The sequence below is a fragment of the Plutella xylostella genome, chromosome 12, assembly GCF_932276165.1.
Source record: "Plutella xylostella chromosome 12, ilPluXylo3.1, whole genome shotgun sequence".
NCBI lineage: Eukaryota > Metazoa > Arthropoda > Insecta > Lepidoptera > Plutellidae > Plutella > Plutella xylostella.
Genome location: NC_063992.1, coordinates 6,924,604 through 6,945,263, shown reverse-complemented (window position 1 = coordinate 6,945,263; position 20,660 = coordinate 6,924,604). Strand labels below are relative to the sequence as shown.

The 20,660-nt window shown below is 36.5% G+C and overlaps 1 protein-coding gene across 1 annotated transcript in view; it reads right to left on the bottom strand.

Annotated features, from left to right (window-relative positions):
- LOC105383294 (zwei Ig domain protein zig-8) overlaps positions 1-20,012 on the bottom strand; it is a 28,782-nt gene extending 8,770 nt beyond the window's left edge. The window contains exons 1-4 of the mRNA XM_011553328.3: positions 19,684-20,012; positions 5,007-5,111; positions 669-877; positions 96-306 (exon numbers count right to left, since the gene is read on the bottom strand). Of these exons, the coding sequence (XP_011551630.2) occupies positions 96-306; positions 669-877; positions 5,007-5,067 (481 nt within the window). The 5' untranslated portion in view covers positions 5,068-5,111; positions 19,684-20,012. The remainder of the gene's footprint in view (positions 1-95; positions 307-668; positions 878-5,006; positions 5,112-19,683) is intronic.
- Between the last annotated feature and the right edge of the window lie 648 nt (positions 20,013-20,660).

Here is a 20,660-nt window from a genome sequence, read left to right as displayed (position 1 = left end):
CGACAATGTTGAGGTAGACCGCGTGGCCTATGGGCGGCGTGGTGGATATCTGGCACTCGTACTGTCATGAACACCGGTGGTGATTGCTCACTCACCGACAATGTTGAGGTAGACCGCGTGGCCTATGGGCGGCGTGGTGGATATCTGGCACTCGTACTGGCCGGAGTCGCGGCGCTGCGGGCTGCGGATGCGCAGCGCCCACTCCTCGCTGCGCGGCTTGTGCTGCGCCTCGAAGCGCTGGTCCGAGGTGTACGTGTAGCGCCCCACCGTCAGCAGGTGGATGTCGCGGTGCCGCACCCATGATACCTGAGTGGTTAACAAGAATGATTGATCAGTCTAATTACACATCAACAACATCATACATACAAGATACCACAATCTATTCTGTGGCACTAGTAGTAGGACGGGATTTGTCTGGCCATCTGTACTGTGCGTCTTGTAGCCGTGATTTCAAGGTGAGCGCACATTACATTAGAGCCCGACAAAACAACAACCTGGAATGCACATACAGGAGTCGTCATTGCCGGATACGGTGTGGAGGACATGATGATGATGATCACGGGATTCAGGATAATTGCCATTGAATATTTTTCTATTTTCCTTATTACATTTACGAGTACTATTTAGAAATGTCTTCATGTATAAAATAATGTCGCTAAAAACAATACCGTTCTATTCTGCAAGTTCTTCACTTTGCACAGCAGCGTGACGGGGTGTCCGACGAGGCCGGTGACGTTGACGGGGGTGGTCGGGTCGAAGTAGGGCTCCCCTGGGAGCTGCGGCCAGTCCTCCAGGAACTCCGCTCGGAACCGCTTGGACGACTCGGAGACCGTACTCTGGTCGCGCGGCCGGCTCTCCCCTCCGTCCGGCATGCACACTGGAGAGAAACTTAGGGTCAGTAAATCAGAGTTTTGTGGAGTTTGTGATGTTGAGTTTATATCTCTGGTAACGTAACGTAAGTTGCTTCAATTGTATCGGGTTGTTTTTTTTTCAAATTTATAACTTCGGAATTGAATCGCATTTTAACAGGTTGTGGAATAGGCTGGTAGGTACATATTTAATAAGTAAAGTGCCTAGAAGTCCTTTCTTGCCAAGTTATATTTTAGTTAATCACTCGCCTGAAAAGTAATAAATAATCAATACAACCCCCAGACAACAACAGTTATAACGTAAATTAACTGAACTCGTTCGCAAGTCGAAACCAAGTTATACTTTATCGAAGTTCCTGCCCCCGACGTCGGCTAAGTAATCGTAATAATTCGCAAACAGCCGCGCTTATTTAGGTGACTATCGACGCCGGCGGGGCCCGTAAACAACCGATAACTCCATTAATCTATGGACGACGAGGCGTCGGCAGATCCGACCGAGAAATTAATGGTCTTCAGCTGATCAGATTAAAAATTAATCGCGTTATCGCCCTAAAGACCTGTGGAAGGAAATGGACTGGAAAATGAAACGCTCTCTGCGGAGACATAAATCTTGATTGTCAGCAAAGCTTGATTAAGTGTTAAATTTTAAATTATGATCTCCAGCTTTGTCCCACCGATGGACGGATTTTACGTCTCGTATTTACGACGGGTTAGAGAATTGCTCGTTTTATAGTCTCTATTAGAGAGGCCCGGCCGAGGGGCCGAAACATATTTAATAATTGATTATGACTCTCACCAGTTTTAGCAAATATTATTTCAGGAAAATTGTGACACTTGTGCAAAATAACTCAACAAACGAAGTGATCTGGCACAGTTTACATACGGATAATTGTTACAAATGTAGGTAAATGACATGACATCGTCGTTAGTAATCTACCTACGTACATACTGTGCCAAACTCTGATCAAATCATACAACTAAAGGATATAACTTTGACTGGAACTCTTGATGAGGAATCTAAAAGTTTTGGCACCATGAAATTACGTTTTGCAAAAAAACTTCAGACGATCTCAAACTAAATTAAGAATTTTGTTTCGCAAGGACCTACGACAAGAGTTTTATTAGACTTTAATTACACTCTTTGTTGTTAAATTATATGAAATAACTAAGTATATAAAAATTAATTTAACATGGTCACAGATATACTGCCTTATCTTTGATTAAATAAAAAGTTACACTGAATAAGCCGGATAGAGACGCTTCCGTTCTCAGAAATAAAGTCGTAATAGTTACCTTCTCTTGAAATCATCTTTCAATGAAGTACCTATAATAATAATAATCCACAGATAAATGTTACAAAGGATAGTTCTCAGTGGGTCATTCGGTACTGAATTCTTATAATTAGGTAAGTATATTGTTATTCTTTTAGATTTAGTACACTTTTATCATAAATAGCTGTTCCCGCGCGCTTCGCTTCGCCTTTAAAAGTTTTCCCGTGGGAATTCCGGGATAAAAAGTATCCTATGTTCTTTCCCAGGGTCTAGACCGTATGTATACCAAATTTCATTCAAATCCGTTCAGTAGTTTTGGCGTGAAAGAGTAACAGACAGGCAGACAGACAGACAGACACAGTTACTATCGCATTTATAATATTAGTAAGGATAAGGATTTAACTTTAAATTATTGTTTCATCCAAAGGTAGTCTATAAAAAAACTTTTAGTGATAAGACCGCCATATCTACTATGCAGAGGCGTTGAGCTCCGCAGGTTGTGCAAAATCCGCCTAAAGGCTACCTAAAGGCTTACTGGATGTAATCTTCCGAAATTGGTCAGAAGCGGTCTGACCAATTTAAATGTTATTCCGTTTTAATACTGAACCAGTAAGCGATCTATACGATCGCAAGTTATCACTCTAAATTAGATAACATTGCTCTTATAAAATTATGTTAGAAATACGTTTCTCAAAACATGAACTGATTTTTTACCCTTTATTACGAGTATTATGTAAGATGCCTGACAAATCAATTCTCGCTGTCAGATCAAAGCCAACCATGTTTTGTTTATCCCGTTCACAACGCGCGTAATAGCAATTAAGGCAAATGAATATCGTTGGCTTAGCTACAGCCTTGTACGCCAGTCAACGGGATTAAGTCATCCAGTAACAAGTGATATTACTGGCGTAGATGTTCTCTAATTCGATAATGTCTCTGTGAATGACAAATCAAGTTATATCACGGGTAGGGTAACTGACAGAATAAAGTCAGCCAATTAGATTGATTTTATTGATTACATTTAAGTACCTATAATTTTATTAAAGGTAAACACATTTGCATGAAATTGGATTGATTATGTCAATTATACTTTCGAAAATTGAAAAAAAAATCATGACGTTATCATAATGATAATTCTAACTCAATGACCCTTTTTCATAGAACCACTGCTTATCGGTTCTGCTAGCGTGGTCCGGTGCACCGGAGAGGACGCTGGTGTTGTTACAAGGTAGGTTCATTTTGTCCTGAGAGATACAACTACTTCGGTTATATCTTCCTCGGCAGATAATGTCGTCATCAGTCATAACAAAAGTCATGTTTTCTAATGCGATACTCGAAAGAAACACAAAACCTAATTACTCGTGTTTCGTCCGCGCGGGTTGCGGGCACACATTTCCGGTCCGTTACTAAAGGTACATACAACGTACGTATATTCAATGAAACTATAAAATATTTCGAACAACCAGAGTATAATTTGCAAATATTGTATTAAAACTAACATTGTTATGCAAGTAAGTTCAGCTAATACTTAATGTTTCATAAACGACGCGCTCCTCCGCATGGCACATTAAATGTTTACAGTAAATTGAGCAATAGCGCCGAGCATGGTTTAGACGTCTTATTACTTCGCAAATCCTCGGGAATATGAACCGGATTTCTGCAGTCAGTGAAGTAAACGAAGAATAATGGTGCACCTGAATGCACGCTTTCAAAGGACAAGCTGATTTAAAAGGAAATTCAGTTCTGATATCTTCAGGGCTCGGGAGATGGGAACTCGGAATTTATTGCGATTGTGATGGATGAAAAAAATATTAATAGCCTTCCTCTTCGGATATTAAAGATCATGTTATGCTGAAGTGAACAGTAATAATATTAATAGAACAATACAAAAAAATAAGCAGATATAATTTTGTGTTATTTATGTGTTTCTCTACTATTCTAAGATATAGGTGATGTAAGTATCCTTTCTACGGAAATCAAAGCTTGGCTATTTGGCACAGCACTCAAAATTAAACAAATCACTTTAGCTAATAGATTTTTAGTGTATGTAACCTTGTCTGTTGACTTTTAAAAACGAACCAAATTATTCGTGTGTAATGTAATGTAATGTTGTCTGTTATAAATTCATAACACCTGAATTAATTGGTTAATTGTTGTGGATTCAATTGAGCTCCATCTACTAGAGGCTAACTATACAAATACTAGGAATTCAGGAGCCATCGAGAGCTAGACACTATACAGTAGACAGGTGAGACGCAAAGTTAAGCCAATTTATCGATCAAATTAGAGCGAAATATTTCATTTTAATATAGAATGCAAATTGATTTATTTGACATTGATTAAAAGTTACAGAGAAAATGTACAAACGGCTTTATCGATAAGAACTATGTTACTATCATAGAGATAATATAAGTGGTATATTGGAAACAAATATTCTTTAATAAAATGGTGTGCATACGAGTAGTACCCAGCAATTACCTAAAGGTTTCAGAACACGGTGCTTTACGGTGTTAACTTGATTATAGTAGAACTCGTTAACGTGAGCTTTCCCGGCCCTCTCAATAAAGCAATTTACTCACTAGTCACTTACATGAAATACAGGGTAGAATTTCATTTCTTATGGTCAATGTAGGTACCTACCATACTAAGCAATTATAATAGGTCTAAATCTAAAATAAAAATTGTTCAGCATGTCTGATACGACAACCTACTTTTAAGAAATTGGACAAGAAATAATATAGAAAAGCGACTTTTTAAAAATCGTACCACAAAAGTTCTTCATAATGAGCCCTCTTCACCTCTTTCGGCTTTACCTTTTTAACACTACATAAACATAAAACTGAAAACGAATCGCAGCAGCACTCACCATTGATGCAGCAGAGAAAATGTGCCGTAAAGAGACAGGCGACGAGGCGAGAGCGCGCCATAGCTCAGCCCGAGACCCGGGCCGCTCCCCCCGAGGTCATCTCCCCTGCAAACAATACCGAGTTAATAACCCCTAGACACTGAAGGGGATGCTAATGGCTTTTTAAACGTCACAATCTTTAGACTGAGGTAGTCGGATTATAGTTCGTTTTATGGACCGGAGCCGGTGGTTGCTTGTCGTGGAAGGGATTTTCGATGTCGTTTTTAGTAGTTGGCTGTATATTTTATAGAAAAATAATGTGTTTCTTCCATAGTTTTCTTCTTATACATAACAGATTTCACATGCATTTTTACGGCATTCACTTTAAATTTCTGTAGGATGGCAGTAAGTAAATTTTATAATTTAGATCTCGCGTTGCATTTATTTAGAAAACACAATTTAATCCAAACTTAGTGTGTGTGTTTTAATTAGATATCCATTATCCACACTTTTAACCTCTAGATAAGGAAGGTTAAATTACAAGTTTATTCATAACAATATGTCTTTTGGCGGCTATCTATGTACCTATATGATAAAATACGGCTCTACATATGAGGTAAAATACTATATATTATACTGCCCACAGCGCATCGTGTGTGGCTCGGTGCAGCGCTGCGGCGATACTCCGCCAGAGTCGGGTTAATGCTGTGTTCTGTGGTTTGGATCACTACCCGACCTGGGGGGGTCACTCTATCTAGCTCTAGCTTTCAAACTGTGGTGCATGTGAGCGCTTCTGCGCTAACCACGCCTTTATTATAGCCGTGACGTACCGATAGCACGACAGCGTCGACAGCTCTCGTTCGTTTGTTTTTGGGCAGTTCTTCTTTTTAACCTACATAACTTAGTCTCCATCAGTTGTGAAGAAAAAATCATGAGTTTTAGAAATATTTATTTATTTATTTATATTTCAGCGTGCATTGTACTAAAAACACAACGGCTGTGCACGTTTACAAAAATATAAATTTATATTTTTGTATTTAAAATTACGTTACAGAGTGGTAAATCCGCGTGACAGAGGAGTATTTCATACGAATCTTGGCTGTCTCCCGCCACTTCATCCTGCGCATATTCCATAATGTTACAAAAAATATATATGACAACATAAAATATAAAAATTTATTTAAACTCCAGAAGATATTACCTATTTAGTAAAACAAAATATATATTTTTAAATGATTTCTGAAATATTTAAAAAAAAATTTGAAAATTTGTCTCTTCCTACCTAATGTTTTAGTAGTAACATTCTGTCACGTAGGTTGCCATTTAAAATATTTGTTTGAGCCACTCGTCCTTATTGCCATCGATCTGAGTTTAAGGTCTCCTTTTCCCCTTGGTAAGATTTCCCCTTTGAGATCCAGACACCGCGTATCGGCCACCCGCAAAGTGTGACAGGAGGTGCGTGTGTTTATTCGGCGACAGCTTCGTCACGTAGGTAATTGTTGAATTAAAATACAATGAAATTATTATTTTGTTATTTACTCATTGGTAATAACAATTACTTTGAAATCAACATATGAATATTACACTTTATGTTACTGTTTAAATGCTAATCGACTTTGCAACACATTTTACCCCTCTGTCACACGACAAATCTGTCACATTCTTACCAAATACTCCAACCTGAGAATATTCATCAAAGAAAAATTGAAGAGAAACTACACGTTTTGGTTAAAGTACGAAGCGAAAGGAACGTCCAATACACTTGCGCTTCATTAATAAAAAGTTTCGTTAGTGAAAAAGCTAATTTCGTGCTATTGTTTTCAAGAACAGACGATGACTGTGGTAGACTGTTTAATATGGTGGAGAATGATTTATCGGATGTTTGATGATAACATTAAACTCCTTCCAGCTTCTAAGGTAATTAAAAAAGGAAAGAGTATTTTTTTCAAGTTCTAAGAGCCACTGCTGTATTTTCGAAATATGGCTGATTAAAACTTTAACAAATTACGTAATTTTCATTTTGTTACTTAAATTTTAGGTTGCCGAAAATATAAATTGTGCAGATAAACATTATTTTATGTAGTTGGAACAAATTTGTCTTTTAAGTTCCTGAAATACGGATATTTCACTCTCCAGAGGTTCTCAAGTGTGATTTCATTAGTTATACTAATAATAAAGATATCTTCAGTAAATTTTTTGACTAACTTGAAACCATAATGATTTATATGTAAGTTACTAAATTATTATTTTTAAATAAAACTGTTTTATTCCAAAACGCTGCCGCATATTTAATAGAATAACAACTATGTCACATCGTTTACCACTCTGTAACGATTGGTGTCTCCTGGTAGTCAACTTATTTTTGGTCGTTTATATGTTATGTTATAAATAGTGCAACTTTGGAAAAATCATATTAAATTTAGTCATTGATGTTAACGTCTATGCTGTTAATTTTTTACTGTAATTAGTAGCGAAAAAATATTTATAGCAAAAACAAGCTTCATTTTAGCTGAAATTGTGACAGAGTGGTAATAACTACTTAATAAATATTTTGTTATTACTAAAAATCCATTCTTTCATATGTTTTCTAAAATGGTATTTTGTTTATTAACGTATCAAAAAAGTTTCATTTTAATCGACGAAGACTATTTCGTTAAAAAAAAATAAAAGATTCTGTGACGAAGGTGTAATTTTCTTTGCCTTATCCACGTATTCTGTTCTGAAAATCTTGAAAAAATACTTAAACTTCGCGGCCAACCACCTTTTTCGATAGAATAGAAATGTAGCTATCATAAAAATTATAAGAGTTCACCAAAAAGCTAAAGTTATTTTTTTCAAATTCGGGATAATTTTTTATCCATTATGTAGGTTAAAAAGAAGAACTGCCCTTTTGTCTAGAGTAACTTTCCTGAGAGTGGGAGACTGGGACAAAAGACAGCATCCCCTAGCTAGCTCATGTGGCGTAGTTACACAAACAACTACTCTTACTTACCGAAACTTATTCAAGCAAAGCACGTAATTTTGCAGAAAAACAAACCTCACATTTTAATATCGAGCTCATTTTCATAAAGATATCATATCACGTAAAGTAAATCATCTGCTACTACGGTTTTATAGCGCATTCGGTACAGAGATGTGGCAACAAATCAAAATTAATAACTTGTAAAATTGTGTGTAGGTAAGAATATATATACGCACAGTAGCTATATATGGAGATGTATGTACCATGTGCTCACGTACCTATTGCTTCATTTATATTCTTAGTAGATTCATAGGCAATAAATTACATGCCCTTGAAAGCCTTGACTTTGGGAAAGTTGTTTTAGTTTGATCAGTAGATTACAACAAACACGTAATAATCCACTGCAGAACATGAGCCTCCTCCATCTACAGGTATCATTTAAATGTTTGAAATCGCTTTAAAATCTAAAAATAAGTATCTAGAGCAGTAAATAAAGCAAATCCCGTGCTTCAAACTTCAAACCACAGAACAACAGTCACGTAACAAAAACTAGTGCAGGGCCGCGCTTCACTAGCCAGCCCGTTACCGCTCATTTAGCAATGGTTCCATTTGCCCGCACGTTAGAAGGGAAATGAAACAATTTGTCGGCGCCACCGCACCCTTGTGTAAATAAGATCGATGGCTCCCACTGCGATTCATCATACTTTCAGTTAAGCTTGCCAATGGGGGAAAAACTATTGTATACATTTTGTCTCTTTAATAAACTATGTATTTAATACACTACTGGATGGTGTAATAGTTAGTATCGCTTTTGGTTCTTTCCGATAAAAGTCCTACATTCGATTATATTTTATTTAAGCAGTTATTCTAGTTTGTGCTTTGTATGGACCTAAATGTGTCTGGAACTGGGGTCTGGAAGATTCCATTCTCAATGCGTGTTATATTTATACTGATGATAGTTTTGGGACTGCTATGGTTTTTGTCAGCGGCAGAGTTCAAAATCGAGTGATATTCTGAAAAATCATAAATGGTTGTTTAACATTTGATATTAAAATTAATAAATGAGGTATCTACATTTTATGTTCAGATAAAGAAAAATATACACTCACAGGCAATGAAATAGTTCCACTCACAAAATATCGACATCAAAAGACCCTTATTATTACAAACATTAAATTTGAAATTTTTAAAAATTATTAACGTTTTTCGTTGTTAATATCATGATGCTCTATTAAATGTAATTCAATGTTGCAGAAGGCGTCAATAAGCTAGATGTTTCCGTTTAGAAGTAATTTGGAGATTTTCTCACTGAAACTCGCTCTCATTGCCCGTGTGTGTATTATAAGTACAGGGCACAACGCCAACCTAATATTACCGCTAAATCGCCACCAAGCCAACATAAATAAAAATACAATATTACACCTTATCGATACCAACATACGACCACCGCTTTTTCATCGAACTAATCCATTTTGACCTTTTATTAATTCATCAATTATCCGGGCTAACAGACATTCAATTTGTACCCCCCGATACATCTTTCTCATCCATCGCTTCGTCCATAAGTCTAATACTTTTTATTAGAGTAGCTGTAGGTATACGTATTGAAGTTTTGTATCAAGGCATTTACTTAATCCTTTTCAAGTAACCTATCGATGGAGCTATATTATATTACTTTGGTTAGTTTATACAAGTTGTACATTATAATTTCTAAAATAAAGAAAATCGAAAAATTATGAATTAAGAATAGAGAAAGCTCTATGGCCGAGGCATGTATAATGTAATACTAGGTTTAATCAAGTTACATACATTTTATAGGCATTCTTATCTAAAGTATACCTTACTACGTACCTGCATACGGAATACGTAGCCATAACGATATCGTAAATGTAATAAAACGAAGTAGGTATTTCAGAATATTCGTTAAGGCTACCAAATGTTAGCGCATGGTTTGTTATGAAAATGTCTGATAAATAGTAATTAATGACATTTGACTTAATCTCTTTTTGCGAAAATTCGCGATAGTAAGCTGACACCCATGTGCCCATGTCTTAACAAGAGAATTTTTACTTACGAATTTACGAAGCAAAGTTCTAGGTAAAAGAAAAATAATAAAAATAGCGACTGCATTTTTGTACTAAGAACAGGTTCATATTATTACTTATTTGTTTTTCTCCAAGCCCGTCATTACATAGCGAGCTAGCAAATAAAATTGTAAAAATAACATTGTAGAGGTGCAAAAGTGCAAGTCATATTTATCTAGCTCCTTGGAGATATTGAAGATTAGCTCGAGAGCTCATTCTGTGTATGGATATACCCCTCCACCCTCCACCCCCCCTTTATCTTTGTGGACATTATAAAAGACTTATTATTGTAAACCAGCGCGTACGACAGCGTGAACAATTTTATCTTGAAAGTTTCAACTTGATACCGCTTTCACGGCCATTTGCAAGACGTGTTCGCTTTCACGGCCCACTGAAATTCTTTTTTTACCATTAAAAATCAATAAATTATCAATTGAAAAAAAAACAGCGCTAAGACGACTTCTCAAATTCTTACCCAAACTTATTAATTAAGTTGAGGAAAAAAGGTTCTAAAAGAAAGTGAGAGGTGAAACACTTAAACGCGGCTTAACTTAACACTTAAGTACATTTGGACTAAGATAGTCCACGGCATCGTAAATTCGGTGTAAAAGCTGGGTGGCTACTCTTATAACCATACCAAGTATTTTTCGCTACTGCGCTAATCACGACTGTATCTGGTTGCATAAGTGATTAAATTAAATAACCGACAATTATAGTCTCTACTAAACATAGCGCATTAGCATAGCCAATATTATGCTTTATTTAGCATATGAACCCCGTCGCGAAATGAAATGCCATGAAATGCTGACCTGGCTAGATGTGAAACAAATCAAAACAAGAACGCATATCTTTGCTGCCCGCCACTTCTTAGCGACTTGTCCTGTATTGCTTTTTTGTAATCTATCTAGGTATCTATATAAAAAAATGTACCACTTGCATACCAGCTCTCCAAAACTTAGTATTTGATCAAGCCAGAGTAGGCCTCCTGAGGCGCTCGGGTCGCCCGCGTCGTAATATCCGTCTTTTCATATCTAAATGTAGGTTTATGTACATGTCCAACTCTCTGGATGCTCGTTCGACTTGCTTCTTAAACCCTGTGTTTTAGTATCGAAGGAAAGGCGTATAAAAAGTTTATTTATGGAGAGACAGGAGTATGTACCTGGCCTGTGTAGGTATATATTTATGGAGAGACAGGAGTATGTACCTGGCCTGTGTAGGTATATATTTTTGGCTTTACTGAAAGTAATGTATATGTTTTTTCAAGGTGTCCGATGTCCGCCTCCAACAACACTAAATATAATATCATGAAAATAGCTCCAGCCGTTATTCTTAAGGATAGTCAACTAAACTACTCGGAATACGGTAAATAGGGACTCTTATATTATTATATCAGAAAAATAGGGCAAGAAACTCCAGAATCCGTTTGAAAACACTATAAGGAGCTATTACAAATAATATTCAGATACGCAGATGCTGCAAATAGTGTAACCATAAGGGAACAAATGCTACTAATTGCATAATATTCAGTGGAATATTAAAACCATAAGACTATGCAGGTCAAAGCTTATTTTGTTATTACTATGTTCAAAATATATCCAGCAGGCGTTCGCGAGATACAGATAAAAAGGTTTTTATAGTCAGTGGGAGAGATTCACAAACAACAAAGTGGTCGTACCTATAATGGTAAAATTCAGAAAACTGGAGAAGACCACAGTATCGTTCCTAAAAACTTGACACACGTAAAAAAATGAATATTTAAATACATTTTGCATCAGCAATAAACTATTGTGATAAAGTCTCTTTAAAAATAATTTTAGACGACCGAATGGCGTAGTGGTTAGTGACCCTGACTACTGAGCCGAAGGTCCCGGGTTCGATTCCCGGCTGGGGCAGATATTTGTTTAAAGACAGATATTTGTACTCGGGTCTTGGGTGTTGATATTTATATTTAGTATCTATCTATCTATGTATTTGTGTAGATATATCAGCTGTCCGACACCCATAACACAGGTTCTGCCTAGCTTGGGGTCGGATGGCCGTGTGTGAGATGTCCCCACATATTACTTTTCTCTGTTAATACTTACGTGTATACACACAGTATATTTTTGACTACTAGCTATGGCTTTCTACTATGGCATTCACGGGGGTCATTTCTTCACAGTCAGATAAGTAACAGACCATCAGAGACGTTGGAAAGCTTCCCAAATTGGCCCGGAGCCACTTCTTTAGCGGTCTGCCAAGAATCTGGCTAGTTGAACATAGACTCAGTAACATTGAGTGCCCGTGATGTGTGTTTCGGCCAATCTCTTTGTGTTGACGATATATATTATAGCTTTGAGTGTTCTATTGTTATTTTATATGTAACCTAGTTAAAAGTAGCTATTTAAACGACGCCGAATGAATTTAACGATTCGTCGGAAAGGTGTTATTTATTTTACATTTCCCGCAATTCGACAAATTAAACGCCGTTTGGATTACCCACTCGGACACCTGCCTGGCCCGCCGGCCATTTTGTTTAATCAGAAATTATTCAAATCAGGATCAAAGGTGGATTACAGGTAGCTTTGCGGTGCGCGTGTTGTTCCGACTTGTTCGCAAGTAACGGTGTTTAGGATTACTTCGATATCACTTCGAGACCGGTGCGGTTTCACGAGTATTTAACTCCTCATTTAGGGTCTTCTGTGACGCGATCTTCGACGCAACTGCTACTGGCGAATGCAGGGTTATTTTGTTATGAAAGCTACTTTGTAACAAGCCTTATATGAACCTGCTCAAATAAATTAATAAAGTTTTTAGGGTTTCGTACTTTAAAAAAACTACTGTGGTGGCTTGTTGTCTTTTTGCAGTCTCTTGTTCGAATATTCAATAATGTGGTGAATCATTATTAACTTTACCTCTTTAACGCACGGAACCCTGAAAATACAGTATAAATCAGTTTATTTAAGTTAGTCCCGTAGAACGCGAGCGTGAGTAACAGGCATTTCAACACACGGTAAGATAAAAAGCATAAAGTTCCATGACTTAGTAGGCAATCTTGCAAGCGTATTAACGGTACGATCCGGAGTAAATTAGGAAGTAACCAACTTTACGAGTTAAGTTGGCGAAGCCTATTTCATTTTGATGGCCCAGAAGAAGCGTGTCGTATGCGATTACAAAAAATTAAAGATTAGGTATATATATGTATATATGAAAGATGATGTATATCGATTATATATGTATATAAAAACATTCTCTATAGTAAAAAAGTCACGTGACCAACTAAGTTTCTATGGAAAAAGATTTTTTTTCACGAATTTTAAAATTCTTATTTCAGTTTCGGGCTTAGATATAACATCCTGCTCTTACTGGTTTCCGCTTAGTATACCCTTTTTGCAACACCCTGTATATAATAGTATGCCTGATTATAGAAAATGAAAGATTAGGTATATATAAGTAATATTACTTATGCCTGTTTCAAAATAAAACGGACCGCTAGCTTGACAGAAATAAAATCTGTGCAAATAATGTAAATCAACAAAGTCAAGGTTTAATAGCATTTTAAAAGCCGTAACTTTTTAACTACAATTCTTAAGTTCTTAAAACGTTTAAAATGTTATCGCCTTTTAATAATCATTTGAAATTTCAAATAAGTAGACTTTTATTTCAGTCAAAGCAACTTATCATAAAATACACTTTAATATTGCTGTTTATTTTTAGGTCTTATAATATCAATGTTATTAAACTTGGTCATTGGGGTACTTTGATATGCAGGTAGGTATGCTACACTATTAGGTAGATTTGCTTCTCATATTATTAAGTGTTACAGCCTACATCTAAAATGAATATAATTTTATCATGTAACTGCAATAAATAATGCTGTTGAAGGTTTTATGTATGTTAATACGAGCACAAAATATAAAATATGGTCAGAAACACCAGTCGTCCTACCCGCAATGATAATAAATAGGCCGTATGTATGTCACGTAATTTTGTGCGTAATGTTATAAATATGTGTCATATACTTTTAAAGTTTGATAAATAAAATAATAATAACGTATGTACGTTGATTAGTTACTTTAGACACTGGTAGACAAAAATATATAATTATTTTAATTGCATTTTTCTATAGGTATGTAAATAAACAAATAATTATTATTTTAATCTTTTGCTGGAGTTGCAAAAGTGGTAAAGTAAGCCGAAAGTGACATAGAGACTTATACTTAACAGTCAAGATAATATTAATTAATAATTACAGACTTATAATAAAATAATTATATTTACAGTGTGTCTACTGTTATAAGTGTGTGAATAGTATTAAGAGTTATCAGATAAGTACTATAAACAGTTATATATGTCTAGAATATTATAAATGAGTAGATGCTAGGTCGAAAGTTCACAACACTTGAAACTGAATTGATAAATAAGCACACCGTTGTATGCTGGGTACAATTTTATAACGATGGTTGGTGAATGTATCCGTCCAAAGCTAAGCGTGCACCTTTCGGCATCGTATGCAACGGGCGCATAGAATTCAGACAAGTGCGGCCACTTTATCGGCATTGCCGACGCCGTTTAAACTGATATTAGTTACATATGATAATCCATTTGATGCGATACGTACGAAACCGATGGGTGGACGCTCATCTCAATAAGGAACCAAATCTGCCCCCCTACTCTTGAAAGGCAATGTATTGCGTCTGTCTTGCGTTGTCAACATTTAAAAAAAAATCATAACTTCTCTTCAAAATCGATTTAAAAAAAAGTTTAAATGCATAAACGTTCATCACTACAAAGCCTTATTTTAGACCCTATCACTAAGAACCAAGTACTTACCCAGAATACATTGCCTTTCAAGAGTAGGGGGGATGGGGTGTTCTTTTTAGTTAAAATTTGTATCATGCGCCTGGCTGGAATTAATAGCTGATTTATAGGTAAGTTACTAAATTATTCTTACTAAATAAAACTGTTTTATTCCAAAACGCTGCTTAATATTTAATAGAATAACAACTCTGTCACATCGTTTACCACTGCAACGATTGGTGTCTCCTGGTAGTCAACTTATTTTTGGTCGTTTATATGTTATGTTATAAATAGTGCAACTTTGGAAAATCATATTAAATTAAGTCATTCATGTTAACGTCTACGCTGTTAATTTTTGACTGTAATTAGTAGCGAAAATATTTATAACAAAAACAAGCTTCATTTTAGCTGAAATTGTGACATAGTGGTAATAAATACTCAATAAATATTTTGTTATTACTAAAAATCCATTCCTTCATATGTTTTCTAAAATCGTCGCAGTCGTAGAACAACGACGAATCTGCAAAACAGCAACTTTACAGGAGAGCCAGTTAAAGTTTTTAAACAACGTTTTGTTCGATAAGATGAAAACGGCTGAAGCAATTCATTTGAAATTTGGTCAGATTATTATACAAATGGACTTTTGCAATATAGGCTGTATAATTAGTCTGTAATAAGTCTAGGTTTCCTGAAAAATCAGATAGGTCATTGTTCTATGTATCCTACTATGTCGCATTATATGATACGTCGTTTTTTTACGGATTTTTATTGCGTATCTAATGGCGTATTATACTTTTCGTCGTTTTTTTGGGAATATATGGAAAAATTCAAAGACGGATCTTTAAAGAACCTATTTAGGAGGGTGCTGATTGCGCTATATTATTTTTTGTTTAGGTCCTATTTTTTTTTAAATACAATTATTTTATAAAATGTTTTTTGAAGACCCCATTGTGTCAATCATCAACATCATCATCATCATATACATCAGTCAATAATCATCTAATCCTAAACATAGGCCTCTCCCAAGGAGCGCCACAACACTCGGTCCTAGGCCTTCCTCATTCAGCCACTACTGGCTACCAGCCTACGGTTGTCCCTGTTTGTGACTCGAGAATTCGTCGACCTCAACGGTTATCGGTTCTTCGGCAGATATAGCCAGCCCACTGCCACTTCAGCTTGCACATTTTGACAGCTATGTCGGTAACCTTAGTCCTCTGACGAATACCCTCATTTCTGATACGATCCATCAGAGAAACCCCAAGCATAGCACGCTGAGCGACTTTGAATCGGTGGGCCAGTACTACCGTCAGTACCCACCTATCTGCCCCATACGTCATCACTAGCAAGATGCACTGGTTGAAGAAGACTTTTGTTTTCAGGCTCCGATGGTAAAAGTCTTTTTCTCTGATCAGGGATGGCCGAGGAGATATGTGACGGAGTTTCCCAACGCAATTGTGACCCACTGCTGGACAAAGGTCTCTTCCTGGGTCTTCCAGCTATCCCTGTCCATGGCCTCCTCATTCCAGTTCCTACTAAACACGCCTAGGTCATCCCGTCATCTTCTTCTGGGTCTGCCCCTGTGCCGGCGGCCGTTATCGGCTACCCATTTGGTGGCATTTTTACCCTACCTATCCGGCTGCATACGACAGACGTGCGCCGCCCAGTCTCACTTCAGTTTGGCGGTCTTAGCACCCACGACGAAGGACGCTATCTCGCCCAAATAAATTACTCATTGACATATTGTATTTCCTGCCTAAGCGTGTACAGCGTGGGTCGCCTTGCATGACACCATTTTCAATCGGAAACGTTGGACCAGTACCAGGTTTTTCCAATTTCACGTTGGCTGAGCTGTTTATGTAAATAGTACCAACGGGTTCGACTATGTAGGTTGGATGGATTTTGTGGTGTTAAGGGTGGAAAGTATTGCTTGGTGGTAGATACTGTCGAAACCTTTGCTATCCTAACTAATATTATAAATGCGAAAGTAACTGTGTCTGTCTGTCTGTCTGTCTGTCTGTTACTCTTTCACGCCAAAACTACTGAACGGATTTGAATGAAATTTGGTATACATACGGTCTAGACCCTGGGAAAGAACATAGGCTACTTTTTATCCCGGAATTCCCACGGGAAAACTTTTAAGGGCGAAGCGAAGCGCGCGGGAACAGCTATAGTCAATAAATGCAAGGTAAAGTGGTGTGTTAGGCTCAATAAACTTTTCAATAATCTGAATGAATAGAATAACTAGGTCGGAAACTGGCTTCTTCTGGTGGTTAATGTTAGTTTAGCAGAGAACGGATGCGATTGTGAATTATTTATACATGTGTGATGTCAAGCTAACGGGTCTATAGTTTCCGAGGTCGGATTTCTCACCCTTTTTATGCAGAAGTAAGTATAATGTGAGAATTATAGAATTTACGGGGAATTTTTCCTGAAATTAATACATGAATAAAGTGGGCTCACCTATTTTTAAGAGGGAAAGCCCCAGTATCAATCGAATGCTGGTGATTGTGAAACAGCTGAGGAAAATGATCATCGCCAAGAAGTTCGAGATGATCCATACATAGCTACAGATAAGATGATACCAACTTCCTTAATTATTTACTGCCCGCAAACAGTAAATTCACTGCTGCCCGATCACGTTGACTCCCCGGCGATGCGATTCACCCCTAGAAACAGAGAGTTTACTGATTGTAAGCAGTCAATGAAGGAAATTGCTGTCATCTTATCCGTAGCCATGTAAAGATCCTCTCAAACTGCTTCGCGTTTGTCATTATTCTCAGCTGTTTGACAATCACCAGCATTCGGTTGATGCTAGGACTTTCCCTTTGCAGTTGATATAAAGGTAGCTGTTAAATACAGAAATTTCATGTTTGATGTGGATTCTGCGACTGACTTGGTTTGTATGTTTGGTAACTCGTGCGAATGGCTGGAAAAACATAATTCCAAACCTACCCGCATGGTACCGTGCTCCCATCGTCACCTGCTTCTGGCGGTAGAGGTGATGAACAAAAAAAGTACTTACATAATTTACATTGTTTTTAGCACATAGTTTTAAAAACATAATAAATTAGCAAAAACAAACTGAAAAATCATAAATTTATTTATTTTCCATTCAAAATACGTAATATTATGAAAGAACAACGACGTATCCTATAATAATCCCGAAGAATAACGACGGTTATCTACACACGTCTACCACTTATCCATAGAACAATGACGGTTTATACAAAACACCAATAGTTAGGACATAGAACATAGTCGCATTTGAAATACCGTCACTAAATTTAACAAACAAACAATATTGCTTTTTAAAACACCGTTCCTAATTATAACTAACTTTTCAATGATTTTAGCGAAAACTAGGGCTTTTATTTTATTAAAACAAAGTCCCAAGAATAACGACGGATTTAAGAGTCCGTCTTTGTTCTATGAGAGAAGTATAAAAAAAATATTTACTTGGAAAACAGAACTTTTTAAATAATAATTATAGCAAAGAAACATTTTAAGTACTCATTACGTGTTCCATGTGCTCCTACATAGAACACTGACAGAACAAACAAACCGTCGCGGGGGAGCGGGTCGCGGGGGGTGAGGGTCACCGCGGAACATCGACGGGTCGTCACAAGCGCCCATGTACTACGCGAAAAAATCAAAACCGTCAGTGTTGGACTCAGTATTTCACTTATTATAAAAGATTTTTAAATTTTTTTTTGCTGTATGGGTAAATCATGAAATTTTAAAGACGAATCTGCAATAATCCGAAAATCGAAAAAAATCAGATCCGTCACTGTTCTACGACTGCGACGAAATGGTATTTTGTCTATTAACGTATGAAAAAAGTTTCATTTTAATCGACGAAGACTATTTCGTTAAAGTAAAATAAAAGATTCTGTGACGAAGGTGTAATTTTCTTTGCCTTATCCACGTATTATGTCCGGAAAATCTTGATCTTGAAAAATACGTAAACTACGCGGCCAATGAATATAAATGTATTTATCATATCTATCATAAAAATTATAAGAGTTCACCAAAAAGCTATAGTTATTTTTTTCGAATTAAGGATAATTATTGTTTATGCAGTTTTTACTCTATGCGGAAACGCAGTTTGTTTAAATTGTAACTGTAATTAAACTTTAAATTTTGTTATATTATGCATTATTTATTCGTTGAAATTCTAAACCTCTTGATATTTTTTGTGACAATTGCATTAATTGAATCCATCTCTTATTAATTTATCGGAAAACCGTATTTAGTAATACAGTTGTATCGAACTTGCGACCCCATTTTTCGAAAAATCGTTCATTCGAAACAAAAATGATCGACAAATATTTTTTTCGAAAAATCGTGTGTCGAGCAAGTGACTGTCTAACTTAAGTCTCGGACCCGGCACAATGAATAAAAATCTGCAACTCGATACATTTTGATTGAGTAGGTATTATGAAATTTGTTCATTATGAGGAATGCATTCACTAGCTAACATGCTTGCTATAACAGTTGTTATTGTTAATCAACCAGCAATACATAATTGCATTAAAGTTTCCTGGGGGATTGTCGAAATAACAATATTATATTTGATCACTTAGGGAATATCGAAGAATCGGTTATATTTGTTTTGAAGAATCAGTTAATAGGGAAAAATCTAAATAAGTAATATATATTTTTTTAGGAAGTTCACAGTTAAATTAAATATGCATGCTTATTTTTTTTAACTGATCCGTGTTATGTTAAATATAATGTTTCAGTGTCTGCAGACTTGGTAGATCAAACACGACTATCCGTCTCCATGGAACATGTAAATGAATAAAATAGTAATATTTGCATAGAAATGCGGGATGGGGCTCCGGCCTCTATCTCTATGATAATTCGTGATTACCTGCCACTTCTGCCTCGGCTAGTGATTTCATAAATCAAGATGTCACTTTGTACTAGTCCAGCAAGTATTCTTACTTAGGTCTTTTTAAATATTTACTACAATCACATTTTGTTTTTAAACGAACTCTCTCCACTCACTTAAATTTCGTTATAACAAAACTTTAAAATCGTCTATATTTATGTTTGAAATAAAACCTCAATCCAAATCACTGCATCAAAAAAGTTCGTCCTTGACTGCGAAAAACTTTTTGCTAATTTGACTTCGCGTTCGGATTTCAAATTTGGCGGCTAAACGTGGCGGGCGGGAGGCGGCGCGGCGGGCGGTCAGCGCGTGGGTACAAGGCTCACTGCGTTCTCGAGTCCTTATCGCGCACGCGTAGCTATGCGCCATCGCCAACCTCCGTGATACATTTGTGCTTCAATTAATCCCAGCTCTGTTCTCAATTACACCTCAAGTTCCTGCCCCGTGGTGCAGGCGATAAATGTTCCGCGCTGCACGGGGGCAATTGTCGCCCGCAGATGTAGCGCCGGATATTAGCTAGTTTCTGAAGCTAACGTTTACTTGGCTACGAGTTTTTCTAATACTTGGTGGAATTTCACTCGCTTGTCAAACGTCTATCTCTTAGTACAAAATGTGTTTAAAATTTTATTTAAATACTTACCTACTATTTTAAATACGTTTAGCGTTTGGTAACAGTCTTTGTAATTAACTAATATATGTGGGTATTAAATTATATTAGTTAATTATAAAATATATAAAATTACACTATTCAAAATAATCAATAACTATAAAACATAATGTTGCAACAGTGGCAGGACACAACAATTTCCGCAATATTTCACGTCTCTAAGTGGCGATAACAAAGGCCTAAACATTAATGAATATCATTTTTATATCGTCAGTTATAAAAAGAAATGGGATGACTTCGTCCGGGGCCATAATGGTGAATGGTCTGGTCGTGCGGAAGACAAAGGGGC